The 16472-nt window shown below is 40.5% G+C and overlaps 1 protein-coding gene across 3 annotated transcripts in view; it reads left to right on the top strand.

The window, feature by feature from the left end:
- LOC122807296 (collagen alpha-1(VII) chain-like) overlaps nt 1–16472 on the top strand; it is a gene marked incomplete at its 5' end in the record, with an annotated part of 1562855 nt that overhangs the window by 1072941 nt on the left and 473442 nt on the right. For all 3 annotated transcript variants that reach the window (XM_044078425.1, XM_044078422.1, XM_044078423.1), the window contains 1 exon segment: nt 11072–11107. In XM_044078425.1, the coding sequence (XP_043934360.1) occupies nt 11072–11107 (36 nt within the window).

Raw genomic sequence — 16472 nt, 5'->3', positions numbered from 1 at the left:
TCTCAGTTACCGAGACTCTGACTCTTTCTTCACAACAAACTTTTAACTTACAAGAAAGCAGAGTACTGCATCCACCCTCACATCTTTCAGTCTTGACAGATTTTAAGATGTTAGACTGGTTCTAGACTGGCCATCCTATTGTCTCATAGGATGTGAAGCCTATTTTGAAGGAAGCTAAGAGGTCAACTACTAGTAAACTCTGCATATCTAACTGGAGAGATTGCTTTTGTCTGCAGTGGAAAGTAGTTATGATGCAGCTCCTTGTTAGTTCCTCAGACAGTGTTTTGTTTAATGCTGGCCTAGCTTACTTTCCACTTGAAGTAAATGTGTCTGTCATTTCTGTTTGCATGCCTGTGTATTATTCAGTGGTGTTTTCTATTGCAGTATAAAAGTTTATGCATAGGAATCTTCACTCAAGATATCCAAAGGAACTGTTTTCCCCATGTTTGAGACTTCAGCTTCATAACTGAAAAGTTGTCTGGCTTTTCCTTCTGAGCCTGTCTCATCTGCTGATCTCTAGTACTTCTCTGCACTATTTTTCTTCTAGCTTTTAAGTCAGCTGTAATGATTTTTGAAATGCAAGCTTTTACAAGTAGAGAGACCTACGCAGTCTTCCACGAGGACAGTTTCTTTGAGAACGAAGCCATCCTTCATGCCTAAGGTAATCACTGACATTTTTTGAACCAGGCCATCCAACTTTCAGTCTTCTTCCCCAAATGAAAGTAAATAAATGATAAAGAATTTTGCATACTGTGGACAACTTAAATACTACATTAAAAGAATAAAGCCTGTGAAGCAATTTGATCAACTACCTGTGTTATTCTTAAAGGCCAAGTAGGGATATCAGTCACTAAGTAGACCCTTTCCAAATAGCTGGCTAATTGTATTGTTTTATTATGACAAAAGCAGGAAACCTTTAAATGGGTCATTTGGAGCACATTTTGATGGATCTGTAGCTCCAACTGTAGTTTTCTTAAACTATGTCTCTGCTCAAAGTATCTCTAAGGCTGCTACATGTACAATGATTCACATTCTCACTAAATATTACAAGTGATTCATTCAGTCTTGAGTTATAACAGGATTTGGTTTTGCTGTCTTGTATGTCATGTTAGAAGCCTCTTCCCTTTCCTGGGAGCTAAGGGCATACTACTTGTGCTCTCTCATTTTTTAAGTAATATTTTGGGCCTCCATTGTCCCCATGACCATGAAGCCCCATCCCTTATTAGCCCACTCTTTCCTCTTCAACCCCTATTGTCTGAGGACACTAAGATATGCCATGGATCATGGGTGTCATCTAGTGAAGGTTAGTAGGTTTTTTTTAATCTTCCCTTTGTCCAAACAGTGCAGTGCAATGCCTACTGCATGCAATGCCTCCTACACTGGGCCGCTGCAAGTATCTGCTTTTGCACATTGGTAGTTTTAGCTGTCTTTGTTAAAGTTCTGTACATGCCTTCACAGGATTGTGCATCCTATAGCTTAATGCAGATCCTGTACTGCTGTCCTAATCCTACCCCCAGATGGCACTTTTAACAGGATTTTGACAAACTGTCCCCTGAGAAAGGTGAATCATTTTCCCTAATTTTTCTCTCTTCCCAGCTGGCTTCTCCAATATCCAGATCAATAATGAAGTACCATTCATCTGTGGCTTAACAGAGGCCAAACTCTCTACATATCCAAGCTGATTTGGGCTGTTTTATTTTCATGCAGCAAGCTGAATGTAGTACAGTTGTGTGAATAAACTAACCAAAACAGCAAATATTCAAATAACAGCATATTTACTGCAGGGCATATTTGCATCCTCCTTTCCACTGAAACTGCTCAGCTCGTGGGTATTTGTATGTAGATAGATCTGTACCCATGGCAGCCTTTGCTTGTCATGTTTACTACATTTATGCATTTTCTAGTCATCATTTAATATTTTAATGGTGTAATAGTTGTAATAAGTCTGTTATATTTTTTTTCAAGTTGCAGAGGTATTGGTAAGGCTTTTTCCCCTTTTCTCTTGATGTTTTGAGGCGTAAGCCTTCCACAGAAGCACTTGTTGGTCTGGTACACCTGGTCATCATTTTTGCACTCCATAAAAGAGCAAACCTTTTATATCTTTTATGATTTAACAGACATATAGAATTTGTGATCTTGTATTCTGCATTAATATTATTGCTTTTGCTGTTTTAATTTATTAGCTAGAATCTTCTGATAGAAATGCCCTTTAAAAGAAACACTACTTACTGACTATTGAAACTGGTTGGTTATGTACTGTTTTCTCTACTACAGTTTCTATACTATACTGTGAATGGAAGTCTGATCCATCTGCCTAAGACAGAAAATGAAGGTGCCATTCAATAAGTCTGTATTGGAATATCCAGTGCTCTGTTTGCTAGTTGATCCCAAGTCACGAGTATCACAGTTAGGGTGACACTGCTGTGTGCCATGCATCCAGCAAGATTCAAAGAATTCCTTGAAGGATGAAAAGTTATTTAAATAAAAGATTGAAATGAATGTCACTGACAGTCTTGTCGTATCTTACTGAAGCTGCTGACTACAGCTGTATGTTGGTGCTTAGTCTTAGTGCCTTGTAAAATAAAAGTCTGGTTAGTACACATAAACTTTGCAGATTAATAACCTTCTCAGCAGTATATTGCACAAAAAGTAACTTATCTATATAACATACAAAACATGCAACAATGTAGAGTTTTGCAGGATTTACAATTTTCAAGTTTCTTGTCTTCTTCTTCTTTTGACTTTTCCCGGTTATGGGGTCGCCATAGCAGATCACCTTGTCCGCTCATGATTGACAGTGGAGTTTTACAGTGTCGAGTTGCCAGCCCGGCACCCAACCTTCCACAGAAGGCACACAAACACACACATGCACTCACACCTAGGGCCAATTTAGAGTGTCCAATCCACCTATAGCATGTCTTTGGGATGTGGGAGGAAACTGGAGCACCTGGAGGAAACCCACACGACCACAGGGAGGACATGCAGACTCCGCACAGAAGGTACCCCAGCCGAGGATTGAACACAACATAAATGATGTTCTCCATGGAATAGCTCTAACAGATTTCTCAGAAAATCAGATTGCATTTCACATATATACATTTTTATGAAAACAGTCTTTTGGGAACTTTCAAAGTCATTACTTTGGTATTTAGGGAGTCTTTCCTGCTTGAAAATGTTTCTGTGTGAAAACTGTCTTTCGATGATGTCATGCAGTCTGCTAATTAAACTTTTTAGGCAGTCTTTCCTGTTTGGGAATGTTTCTGTGTCAAAGCAGTCTTCCGATGATGTTATGCAGTCTGTTAATAAGCTCCTTTGTGTTCTTGTTTCAAGGTGAATTACGTGACAGTTTAGTAAGTTGTTCTTGCCTTCACCTTGGTTCCTTCCTAGCACCTGCGTCTCAGGAATTCCTTATCAGTATTTTTTAAGTTGTATTAGACCTTGAAAATTCATGCTACATGAATGCAGTTTATTTTATTGATTGATTTGATTTTTTCCTTGCTTCTCAGCTAAGAACAGTTTAACCCTTTTTTAGTAAACATAAATGTATGCATCTAACTGAGTATATTATTCCTACATATATTATAGCAACAGACGTGTATATGCATCTAACTAGCAAACAGTTATGCACATGCATTTCTAAATTTCTAAATATATATCTAACAAAGGACACATGATCCATTTCTATCGTTTGGCCAATCATCATATTTGCATGACAACAGATGATAGAAGCAAGGCCATTTCCAAACTGACTGCACATGAAATAACCATTCAGTCTGGAAGAACCCCACACTTTCTACAGGTGACATGAAACTTAAGGGCTGTAGAAAAGCCTTCATGTGGGTCACTATGTATCACCTTTCCCAGTCTGCTTTACTTGACAGGAAAAGGAAGTGAGTATCTCCCAGGTTATTGTAAAATATTATTATCATTGACCAGACAGACACCGTACTACTGTATCCATTAATATTTATTTGTATTAGTACAAAGTCTTGCCAAACAGTTAATACTGTCAGAGTTATTTCAATTCTATTATAACACAGCTAGACATATATAACTACAGACTGATGCACACTGTCATAGATGTCACTAAAGAGAGAAAATACTGTCCAGTTTATATAGTCTTTTATATGTCAAAAATTGTTATTTTTAATGTCCTTGTGACTTGTATTTTTGGTTTCTGTTTGTGTCATGAAAAAGTCCATGGTTATTTCTAGCCTGGACAGTTTCTGTTGAAATGACAAGTATTATTTTTGTTTTATGTCCTTCTTTGGTTATTTTCTTCCTTGCTGTATCTGAAGACTTCACAAAAAGTCTCTCCACATCATCTTTGCTTGTTATTAATATCTAAGCTGAACATTTACAAGAAATCTTTTTAATAAAAGGTCATCACTTAACCTTTTTTGCAAAGCAAGCCATAAGCTGCTGTTTGGCCTTGAATATTTTCTTTTTACTGCACACACAGTATAATTTTGTGGAAAAGTATTTTAATTTATACAATCTCTATCAATTCCCTCTTTTTAATTAAAACCAAGAAAATTGTAAGACAATTTACAACACAGTATGATCTTTAGTACTTTTGAATCCCTTGGTCCATTGCAATATACGGATTCCTTGCATTCAATGCTATCTCTTCATACAGTGTTACATTACCAATGGCTGTTACTTGATTAATACTTTTATTAACACAAATTTTTAACACATTTCCTCTGTTATATCTGAGATAGCTCCATAAGTTGCATTTGCTAAAACGTTTATTAACTTTGTAACTTTCCATATTGCCTTAGTGGCACTATACCAGTGAAAAAATTCATCCCCTGAAATAACACCATTTCCTATGTCCAGCTGTTTTAAAATCTTTCTCTATTTTTTTATCATAAACCTCCCTCTTTTTCTGGTGATTTTTTTACCATCTCTTCTGGTAATGTGTGAGTAATTCTAATTATTGGAACTGCATACTCTAGGTAACAGAATTTCTCCTCTTTCATCTCTTCCTTAAAAGAAGTATTATGTGTTAACTCTCATGCTGTTTTTATTTTATACTCAAGCTTATTCACATGACCAAATTTGGTGTGAAGTAGCAACCCTGACTGTCCCTTTCATTTGAAAACAGAGTATCCCTTTTTCTATTTTCATCATCTGTAAATGTTTTTTTATGGCTGATTGTTTTACAACTCTATTTTTATAAGATTCTTTAAACATAAAACCTGTGTAATCTCTACAGGGATTGCATGTAATGGCATTTTCCCTCTGTAAGGAATGTGGCTAAAAACCCAACAATTTGACTTATGTGCCTTTGCAAACAAATTTTGCATGTCCAAAATATATTGAAATCAGGTATCCGATCATGATGTTCCGGTTCTCATGATCTATTATATCTGATTTTTCTTTGCAACTGTTTTATTTGCATTTGTGCCTTGTCCTGTCCATAGATTGCTGTTATAGAAACAAATGTAAACTTTTGTAAGACTGTTAATAAACTGTTACTGTACTGATACTGTTTGATTGTTATTAACTTACACTGATTTTTATGAACCAACATGGTGTGCTGCTTTTGCTTGGATTTTTATTAGCTGAAAAATGCTATTTGTCTAAGTTTTTATTAAGTTTTTTAATGACTCTGCACTTTACTACCTGTATGTATTGCTGTGTATTATTACCAGGATGGCAGTTACACCAGTCTGACTAATGATGTTCTTGCTGTACTAGTTATTTATAAGACTGTTTGCCATTATATTTTATGTAAGACATTTTTTTTGAAAATATGACATTACAGTCACTGTTTTTTACCAATATTGATCCTGTTTGCTGTTTGCATAAGCTGCCTTTGGAGACATACTGTACTTTTAATGTGGGGGGGGTTGACCCTCTCTTGTTACCATAGAACCTTTTGTCATTTAGGATTTGTCATAGGTACTGCCTTAAATGTTACTTTATTTTCAGACGTAGATGTGGACTTACATACTCGGCATTTAATTGCATTGTTTAGTTTTGCATATACTATTTGCATTACTGCAAATGTATTTACTGTATTTGTATTAACTTTAACTTTACACTGTATCTGTATTAACTTTAACTTTACACTGCATTTGTATTAACTTTACCCTGTGTCTGTATGTCTGTAGGTTATTTCTGTGTTTATTTTGAATCCATCCTAGCGTATTAAACCAGTAAAGTAATATTTATTTTTGTGTCTTTTCCTGTCTCCTTTGTTTAATTAATTTACATTGAGTTTAAAAGATCCCTGTACTTTGTTTAAAGATCCCTGTACTTTGCTGCAAACTGATAACATGTGCTCCGTTAATGTATTGCTTTAATGCATATTGCTTGCCATGATCTGGGTTATAGGGAGGATTATTTCCATATTTTACTGGTCATAATTTACCATTTTTATTATACTGTTAGTGTTTGTAATAACCTTTTCATTAAGGCAAGGGGTTTGTCCTTCCTTCTGTTTATTGCTTACCCTTTTTCTGTGCACCCTGATGTTTGCAGGTTATTTGCATGTACGCTCTTTTCTATTTATGATTTACCTGTTTGAAAACAGTGCATTAACCATCTGTGGCTGTCTTCTGTTTTTATCATTGGACTGCAGAATTGTCTGCAGTAGACAAGATTGCTGTACTTGTAACAACTGTGACATCTTTCGGCTTAATATTTATCTTTAGACTTTAAAAAAAAAACAGAGTACCCGCAAACTACAACATAGGAGGTAATCCCCTGAAATCTGAAGGAGAAATAAGGGATCTAGGGACCCAAGTAGATAGTCAGCTTTCCTTTGATAACCATGTTGCCAAAGTGGTTAGAAAATCCTTCTATGTGACCAATCTGATCACGAAAGGGTTCGCATCAAGATCTAAGGATGTAATGGTGCCCCTCTACTCTTCCCTCATCAGACCCATTATTGAGTACAATGCACCAATTGGAATGTACCTGGCAAGACATCTCCAGCAGCTGGAGAGACCGCAGAGATACTTAACCAAGAGGATTACTGGCCTCAAACAGTTGCCCTATGCAGCACGATTGAAAAAGCTAAGACTGTTCTCTGTTGCATACCGCTTTCTCAGAGGCGATCTCTGTCTAATGTACAGAGCCATGTCCAACCCAGAATTGTTGAACATGCTCCATCTTAGCAAAACCAAATCTACTCGAGCTACATGCTCTAGGGTATAAACCTTAACACAACAATGAATAGAACATGCTGGAGGGATAGATTCCCTTTGCAGAGACTTCCCTTACTATGGAACAGGGTCCCGATCTACATAAGACAGAGCCCCTCACTATCACTCTTCAAGAGGAACCTTGAGTGGATGGGTAACAGAAAGTTCACACCGGGGATCACACCAACAGCACTACTAGATAGGGGCCAAGGGTACTAGCTGCTAGTACAAGGGTCTAGGGAACTACTAAAGGGGCGGTGAATACCGCACAACGTGGCTGGGCTAATATATGCCTTTGGGCAGATAGCCCAGTACCAACCTATGAACATAAAGCATTAAGCTGCTTTTTGTAGTCTACAAGCTGTTTTTGTACATTTCCTATGTGCATCTGCAATACTGCGTACTTCTTTTAAACTGTCTAGGACTCTGGCTTTGTCTTGCTCAGGGTGGAGTTTGAGATGTGTAATCTCTGAGTCTGTATCTATCTGTCTGGCAGAAACTGATTTTAAAGCTGCATCTGCATTTTGCAGAATGTCATTAACTGTCTGATGGAATTGCTTTAATATACCATTTTGCCTGACCAAAACATTATTTTGTTTTTTTCTGTCATGCTATTTAGACAGTTTGTCTGATCATTTTTAGATATTTTTTTTTTATTTTTAAATGGTAGAAACTGGCATTACCTTGTCTGTGTGTTAAAAACAGTGATGTGAGTCTAGACACTCACCAGTTTCAGGTGCTTGCTTTGCTTTGACATCTGCCAAAGCATTTACTGTAGCCTCTTCTGTATTACATTTTTTATGTGCTTTGATTTTGACAATACTAAACTTTCCCTGTAAATCATTTTGGGAATCAATGCCCATAACTCCCGTAATACCGCAGCATGTTTTAGGGGTTGCCAACACTGTCGATGAATCCCCTTTTGACCCAAACTGGCATGTGTAAATGCAAAAAAAAAAAAAAAACATTTACGAAAAGCATCATTTCAAATAGACCACACAGTGTATGTCGGCCATTGTTTAAATGCCAACATATTGAAACAAAATTCCTTTCTTGTCTTGCCACTGAGGCAGAGTCTGCAATAAATAAGACTATTGATATATATTAGCAGGAGAAATAACTGTCATTTCTGCTTAACCCTGTCCAATGTCAATTGGTATATTTTGTACCCCTTGTAAACCTTGCTGGGCTTTTTCTAACTGTCCTTTCAGATTAACCTCTGTAGTTTGTGCCCTTAGTAAATGTTGTTGGGCTCTATCTGATTGCTACATTAAACCAGAAATGTCATTATGTAAAGTCTGAATGCTATGCTGAGTCTGTTACTCTAAATTGCATTATTGTTTTTAACTACTGTACCTAGGGAAATTTTGAGAAACTGTGAAAACCTTTACTTTAAAAGGTTAATATTAATAGCACACTCTACTATGTTAGAACTTTTTTATTTTTGTGCATCTGTAATATTTACTATAAATGACATTTTTATGTAGTCTACTACATTATTGACAATAATTGCATACACTTGTACTGTATGAGATTTAGGTGACTGCAGAAGGTACATTTAACTGTTGTATATGTGAAGAACTAACAACGCTAGAATTAAACAGATGGTTTATTAGAACAGGATATATCTTATGGTATGGCTTACATACTAGACTCTTGTGACAAGATAGACATAAATTTGGAAAGTTACTTTTACATAAAAAACAGTGTACATTTTATGTATGGATTATATATTGCTGTACATTTTATGCATGGATTATAGGCATTTATTTATTTACAAACACAACTGTTATGTAAATTCTGAACATTAAACATTTCAGATTTGCATTTTTTGTCTGACACAGAAGGTTTAAACCATGTAAATTTATATGTACAATATGTGGGCATTGTAAAGTTAACTGTCTGTACTGGCATCGTTATAACTGTGAAAAATTTACCGTATTTTGCGTAGATGACAAACAGGTGATGAGGCTGAAGTTACTTAGAAGACACAGTGTCTTTCAACAGACGAATTGATGGTGGAACGTTGCAGGACAGCTTGTACGGTGTCACTCTGTATCCACCAACAAAGTACTGGAACTATTGATCTGTTGATGCACTGGAACTGTCAGTCTGTTGAACTCATGGAAAATTTAAGGCCTTTATGAAAAATTAACTGTTGGTAATGGATAAAAAAAAGTTGTGGCCAGTGGGCTAGGCTCACGGCCAGTGAGCTAGGCTCGCTACTGTAAAATATTATTATCAGTGACCAGACAGACACCATACTACTGTATCCATTAATATTTATTTGTATTAGTACAAATTCTTGTCAGACAGTTAATACTGTCAGAGCTATTTGAATTCTATTATAACACAGCTAGACACATATAACTATGGCTGATGCATACTCAGTCATAGACGTCACTAAAGAGAGAAAATACTGTCCAGTTTATCTTCTTCTTCTTTCGGCTTTTCCCAAATGTCAGCGGATCACCTTGTTATTTTTGAATGGCAGTGGAGTTTTACGGTGTCGAGTTGCCAGCCGGCCCAACTATTATACACACACCTAGGGACAATTTATATCAATCCACCTGCAGCATGTCTTTGGGATGTGGGAGGAAACCCGCACCGGAGGAGACGCTGGCGACCACAGGGAGGACATGCAGACTCCGCACAGAAGGCACCCCAGCCGAGGATCGAACCGGAGAACCTCTTGCTGTGAGGCAGCAATGCTAACCACTGCACCACCATGGCCGCCCAAAATACTGTCCAGTTTATATACTCTTTTAAATGTCAAACAATGTTATTTTTAATGTCTTTGTGACTTGTTTTTTTGGTTTCTGTGTTTGCCATGAAAAAGTTCATTGGTTATTTCTAGCCTGGACAGTTTCTGTTGAAATGACAAATGTTATTTTTGTTTTATGTCCTTCTTTGTTTATTTTTTTCCTTGCTGTATCTGAAGACTTCACAAAAAGTCTCTCCACGTCATCTTTGCGTCACTTGAAATGTCTGTATTTTATTTCATTTATTTCTGCATCTGAAAGCTCACAGAAAGTCCCTGTTGATGAGCTTCCTTTTTTCTATAACAGGATGCCATTTACAGTAAGCCCACAGCTATATGTTATTAATATCGAAGCTGAACATTTACAAGAAATCTTTTTAATAAAAGGTCATCATTTAACCTTTTTTGCAAAGCAAGCCATAAGCTGCTGCTTGGCCTTGCATATTTTCTTTTTACTGCACACACAGTATAATTTTAGGAAAATGCATTTTAGTTTATACAGTCTCTATCAGTTATCATGGTTGACTTTGAAAAAATAATCTGCTTTGTTTATAAGGGAGTTTATTGTTTGTATTAATAATTATGTTTTTACTGCCAGCTTCATGGCTTAGAGGGAGAAAACCTTGCCTATGCCTCAGGTGATCCATGTTCAGCTGGAGTCTCAGGCATCAAAAGAGCTGGCATGGGGAAGTGTTGAGTGGAATAGTTAATGCTGGCTCACTCCCTTTAAGAATAAGAAGCTGTGGTTGGTCCAAAGGGGAAGGGAGTAATCTGGGGACTGTAGATGCAAATTTAATGTGGAAGTCACAGTCGTCGTGGGGACTGTAGGGTTAAATAAACAAATGTCATCTCGACTGCAGATAATAGCACAACTCCTATTTCTAGAGTGTTGATCTGATGGTAATAAATGGACTGTAGGACTACAACCCTGGAGAATGAATGGGTAATTTGGGAGTCTGTCGAGAGACTAGAAGGTCAGAGTGGAAACCAGGCCAAAAATAAACAAATAATAATATGTATGTTATTCCTTGGACTGTTTCTGGCACATACATCTGTGCCTGTAAATATTACAATCCTGAATGGTTGTTATTTTACTTAAAATGGCTGGTAGTCATCATTCACTTACACATATCCTACTGTTTTGCAATTACAGGGTATCAAAGGCCAGCCAGGAGCCAAAGGTGAAAAGGTAAGTACCTATGCTCTTTTTCATGTCATTCAATTTTCTCAAAATTTATGTTAATGCAAAAACATGTCAGACAACTCTGGACTGGTCCCCTGGTAAATCTAGATGTTCTTCGGGTTTCACTGTTGCAGTCATCACATTTGGGTTATCCCTGCCAGGATAGCCCTTGGCCGGCCAAAATACCAGAAATTATTTCTGCGTCAGTTGCTGTCACTTGAGAACTGACGTCAGGTTGTCAGTGGTATAAAGCAAGGCAGCCGATGCCATTACATCAGTCTTTCTTGCCGTGGAGCCTGAAGCAGAAGCAGTTCACACGAGTGCCGGTCGGCCACTATCTGAGTTTTCATTTCCGAAATGAAGTTGAAGTCTTCTAAAGCTAAGTACCCCATTGGGGATCCTTTTTTCTTGCACTAACCGATGTCAGAAACACTTAATAATTATCTCGCCTGTGGAAAGCAAATACCACACTGGGACTTCCACTCTTACTGCATCACTTGTCTAGGCCCAGATCACAAAGTCCCTGATTGTCACTTCTGTGCTCTGTTTAACACCAGAACTATTCGTCGTCGAGCCCTTATTGTAGCTAGATATTTTCATTTACAGTCTTTGAATTCCAATATGACTTCAGTAAGCCATCCGACAGCAGATCTTCTGAAAAAGTGTAAAGATAAAGACAGATCGCACAGGACCAAACCTTCTGACGATGCTTCCATTAAGCTAGTCATCAGTTCTCTGGAACTCCGTGAGGAGCTTTCACAGCCCCTGATGCTCGCTTCAGTTAATTCACAGGCCGCTACCGAGACCCTTTCAGAGTCCGGTATGCCACAGAACTCTTCTTCAACTAAGGATCCTGCGGTCATCTCTACCTTGGATGGGTCCGGAGCCACTGTGCAGGCACCGGCTTCCAAAGAAGTCCTTCCCACCACCAAATCATGACATAAACCGATGCCCTCTTTCGCAACTGCCCTTCTTTCAAAAACAACCAAGTTCCTTAGGCTCAGGGGTCAAACCACACCCAAGAAACCAACTACCCATTCTCAGACGCCTACTCCCTTGCCTCAGTCTCAAATGCTTAAAATGGCAGAAGACCTTATCATGCTGATTAGGGGAAGCCAAGCCACTCCCTCAAAAAGGAAAAGAGATCTGTCTCCAGTAGTTTTGTTTGAACAAGAGTCAGATGAATCCGATGCATCTGACTATGAAGACATGCAGCCCCTCTCCACATATGAGGATTCTGATGCAGAGGAATCCATTCCTTCAGCCACTCCCCCAGAGGATTTTTCCTTTGGGGAAACCCTGCATGCCTTAAGGGAGCATTTCCAATGGGAGAGTCAAGACTACCCTCAGTCTAAAAAGAGACTTAGAGAGTTCCTGGACCTTCCACAACACAGACCCTTAGCCACCCCCCAGTTCTGGATGTAGTGGATGATGTTTTCCTTGAATCCAGCTTAACTCCAGATGCCCTCCCTCCTACTCCCAGAAAACCAGACAGGTACTACAGAGTCCCTGACTCGCACAAATATCTCTTCAAAAATCCAACAGCCGACCCTGAGGTAATTTCTCAAGGGCCAAAAGGGGTTAAAGCAACCTCAGCTAAGAATCCCACCACCTCAGACAAGGATTCCCGAGCACAGGACAGATGGGGTAAAAAAGTATACACCTCAGCTACCCTTGCTATCAGGGCACTACATTGTCAGTTCCATATGTTGAAATTTCAGCAACATACCCTGGAACTCCTTAAAAAATGTCTTCCCTTCCTGCTTGGGCAGAATCTAAAGATTTACAAGACTTAATGCATTCTGCAAGTCAAGTAACTAAACACAATTTGCATTGTGGTTTTGATGCCCTAGAAGCTTCTAGCAGTACAGCAGTCACTGTATCTGTCATTAGAAGACATGCATGGCTTAAGGAACAACCCCTGCCAGACCATGTCAAATCAAAATTGTTGGATGCCCCCTTGCACAAAGACAACTTATTTGGCACTAAAGCAAAAGAAAAAGATGGAAGAAAAGCAAAATCTATACAGACAGTTAAAGATTTCTTACAGGTCCAGCACCCTAGGTTCAGCAGGCATTTTCCCTCCAAACACTGGTCCTTTCCTGCTCCGGGTAAACAGGCCCAGCTTAGGCCCTGTGGTAACAGACCCCCCCCCCCCCCCAGACAGCAGCCCCAGAGGTTGCAGAGATTTAAGCAGTGGACTTTCTCCACTTCAAAACCAGGGAGTTCAAAGCCACCCCCTTATGGTAAGAATGCACAATGACTTACCTACTCCCAGCCTCGCCTCTGCCCACCATCACATACCCCTAGGAGGAAAACTCTCCTTTCACTCAAGCACCTGGGCCACCATTACCAAGGACCAATGGGTTCTGAACATTGTGTCTCAGGGGTACAAATTCTCCTTCCATACCCTTCCAACCCCAAAAGGGCTCCCAGATCTACCACCAAATCAGTGGGCTGAGGCTCAAAAGCAAATCCATTCCCTGCTCTCCTTGGGGACAGTAGAGCACGTTCCTGCACACCAGATAAGCCAAGGCTTCTACTCCAGACTTTTTCTGGTGCCCAGAAAAGAGGGCACCTGGTGCCTATCCATTCTAAACACCTTCCTGGTGATCCCAAAATTCAAAATGCTCACCCTTCAGCAGCTGCTACCCATGCTCTGCAAGGATGCTTGGCTAGCCACTCTGGACCTAAAAGAGGCCTACCTCCACGTTCCTATCAGGGAGCCCTGCAGAAAATATCTCCACTTCAGGGCAGGATCTCAACAGTTTCAATTCTCTGCGCTTCCCTTTGGCTTATCTACTGCTCCAAGAGCTTTCACAAAATGCCTGGCTCCAGCCATTGACTTTTGCAGACAATGAAATATACAAATTTCCCCTACTTAGACGACTGCCTTATTCAGGTAGACAGCCAGGAAAAGCTGCTGAAAGACCTGGCCTTTGTGAAAAAACCTACTAACCTCCCTAGGGTACACAGTCAATGAAAGGAAATCCAAACAGGTACCCACCCAAAGGATAATCTTTCTGGGAGCAAGTCTGGATACAGCATCCCAGATGGTATGCCTTACACCAGAGAAACAAATTTTCCTGTCAGCTTACATCTCTCAACTGGCCACCAGGCCCCAGCTTTCTGCAAGGAAAATTCTACAAGCCCTTGGGTTCATGTCATCTTGGATACTCCTCAGTCTATATGCCAGGCTGCATATGAGGAAGCTTCAGTGGTACCTAAAGAGCCTTTGGTGTCAACACTCTCAAGAACTAGAAACTCTTCTACCTATTATTCCTTGCCTGAGGAAGAAATTTCTTTGGTGGGTAACAGCCTGCACCCACAACTAGGGAATGCCCTTCTCCCCACACCCCACCACCCAGACCCTTACCACAGATGCATCAGACTATGTTTGGGGTGCTCACCTGGATGGCAGGTGCATACAAGGCCAATGGAGCCCACAGCAAATCCCCCTGCACATCAATCAAAAAGAAATGTTGGCTGTGCAGCAGGCCTTTATAGCTTTCAAACCCCTTCTCTCTCCAGGGGTTCTCCTGATCAAAACAGACAACACCACTATGATGTGGTACATCAACAAGCAGGGAGGGGCTCACTCCTACCCGCTGTGCAGGCTGGCCATGACCCTTTGGCTCACAGCCTCTTCCATGCAACTACACCTGTTAGCACAATACCTACCAGGCTCTCTCAACTCCCCAGCAGACCAATTAAGCAGAAAGCTTTTGGACCCACATGAGTGGCAGCTCAACAGAAGCACCTTCTTCCTAATAACTCAGAAATGTAGAACCCCAGAGGTCTACATCTTTGCCTCCCACACCAACTATCAGCTCACCAAATTCTGCACCAGGAAGTATCACTGCATGGCTTGGAAAGTGGATGCCCTGTCCTTCCCCTGGGCCTTTCCTCCCCTACCTCTCATCCCCAGGGTACTGCTCATAATAAGGGAGGAAAAATCAAGGGCCATTCTCGTAGCTCCAGACTGGCCCAGACAGCACTGGTACCTGTTGCTGCACAGCTTGTCCCCGCTGCCTCCATGGAATCTTCCTCAGATTCCAAACCTCCTAACCCAAAGAGATGGGGAATTCATGTACCCCCAATTGCAGACACTCAATTTGGCAGATTGGCTTATTCCCTAACCCCTGACCAATCTGCCAGCCTCAGTAAATAGGTTCTGGATGTTATTCAAGAGGCCAGATGCCCTAGCACCAGAAAGTCTTATGCAGATAAATGGAAAAGGTTCTGCACCTGGATCCAGGCTAAGGGGGCCAAAATGGCACAGCCTTCCATCCCTCTCATCCTGGATTACTTAGCTGACCTACTACACAGTGGTCTCTCCTTCTCCTCTATAAAAATTCATGCCCATGCTATTTCTGCTCATTTTCCCACTGAGCAGCCTCTTTTCTCAAACCGTCTGATTAAACAGTTCCTCATATGGGCTGGCAACTTGAGGCCTCCCAGAAGGGCACCAACACCAACTTGGGACCTTAACTTTGTCTTGGAAAAGCTCAGCCTGCCTCCTTTAAAACCAGCTTCTTCTGCAGAGCTAAAATTTCTCTCCTGGAAGACAGCCTTCCTCCTGGCCATCACTTCAGCCAGAAGAGTGTCCTAGCTGCAAGCACTTCTGGCTGTGGAACCCTTCATCATCTTCCATGCAGACAGACTATCCCTCAGAACTAATCCATCCTTCATGCCCAAGGTGGTGTCCAGTGTGGCTCCCAGCCAATCCATTCATTTACCCACCTTCTTTCCTAACCCCCAAAACAAGGGGTTAAGGATTCTGCACTCTGTAGATGTGCACAAACAGCTCATATACTATCTGGACAGGACTAACTCCTTAAGAAAGTTTGATCAATTGCTAGTTAGCTTTGCTTCAGGGGCAGAAGACAAAGCCATCTCCAAGCAAACCATTTCCAGATGGATAGCACACTGCATCCATTTCTGCTAAAACAGCATGGCAAGCCTCCCCCCAGTGGGGTCAGGACACACTTCACCAGAGCAGCCTCCACCCCTGCAGCTTTCCTCAGAGGGGTGCCCACCAGGGACATCCTGGAGGCTGCCATCTGGACATCTGTTCACACTTTTACCAAGCATTACCACCTGCCTCTGTTCTCCAAATCCAGGGCAGGGTTTGCCTCTACAGTCTTGCAGGGCATCCTAGCCAGCCCCTAGCTTCCTTGACTGCCTCCACCTAATTCCTCAACTTTGGGAATCTACCCAAATGTGATGACTACAACAGTGAAACACGAAGAACATATTACAGTTGTGTACACTTACCATAAATCTAATGTTCGAGTGTCTTCACTGTTGCAGTCCTGGTTTCCCTCCCTCCATCCCCCTTTCTCTTTTTGTTAGCTTTCTTCCTTGTTGT

Source organism: Protopterus annectens, chromosome 7.part0 (genome assembly GCF_019279795.1).
Source record: "Protopterus annectens isolate FY-2018-M chromosome 7.part0, PAN1.0, whole genome shotgun sequence".
Taxonomy (NCBI): Eukaryota; Metazoa; Chordata; order Ceratodontiformes; family Protopteridae; genus Protopterus; species Protopterus annectens.
The sequence above is the reverse complement of the archived record's forward strand: the minus strand, read 5'-3'. Positions and strand labels throughout refer to the sequence as shown.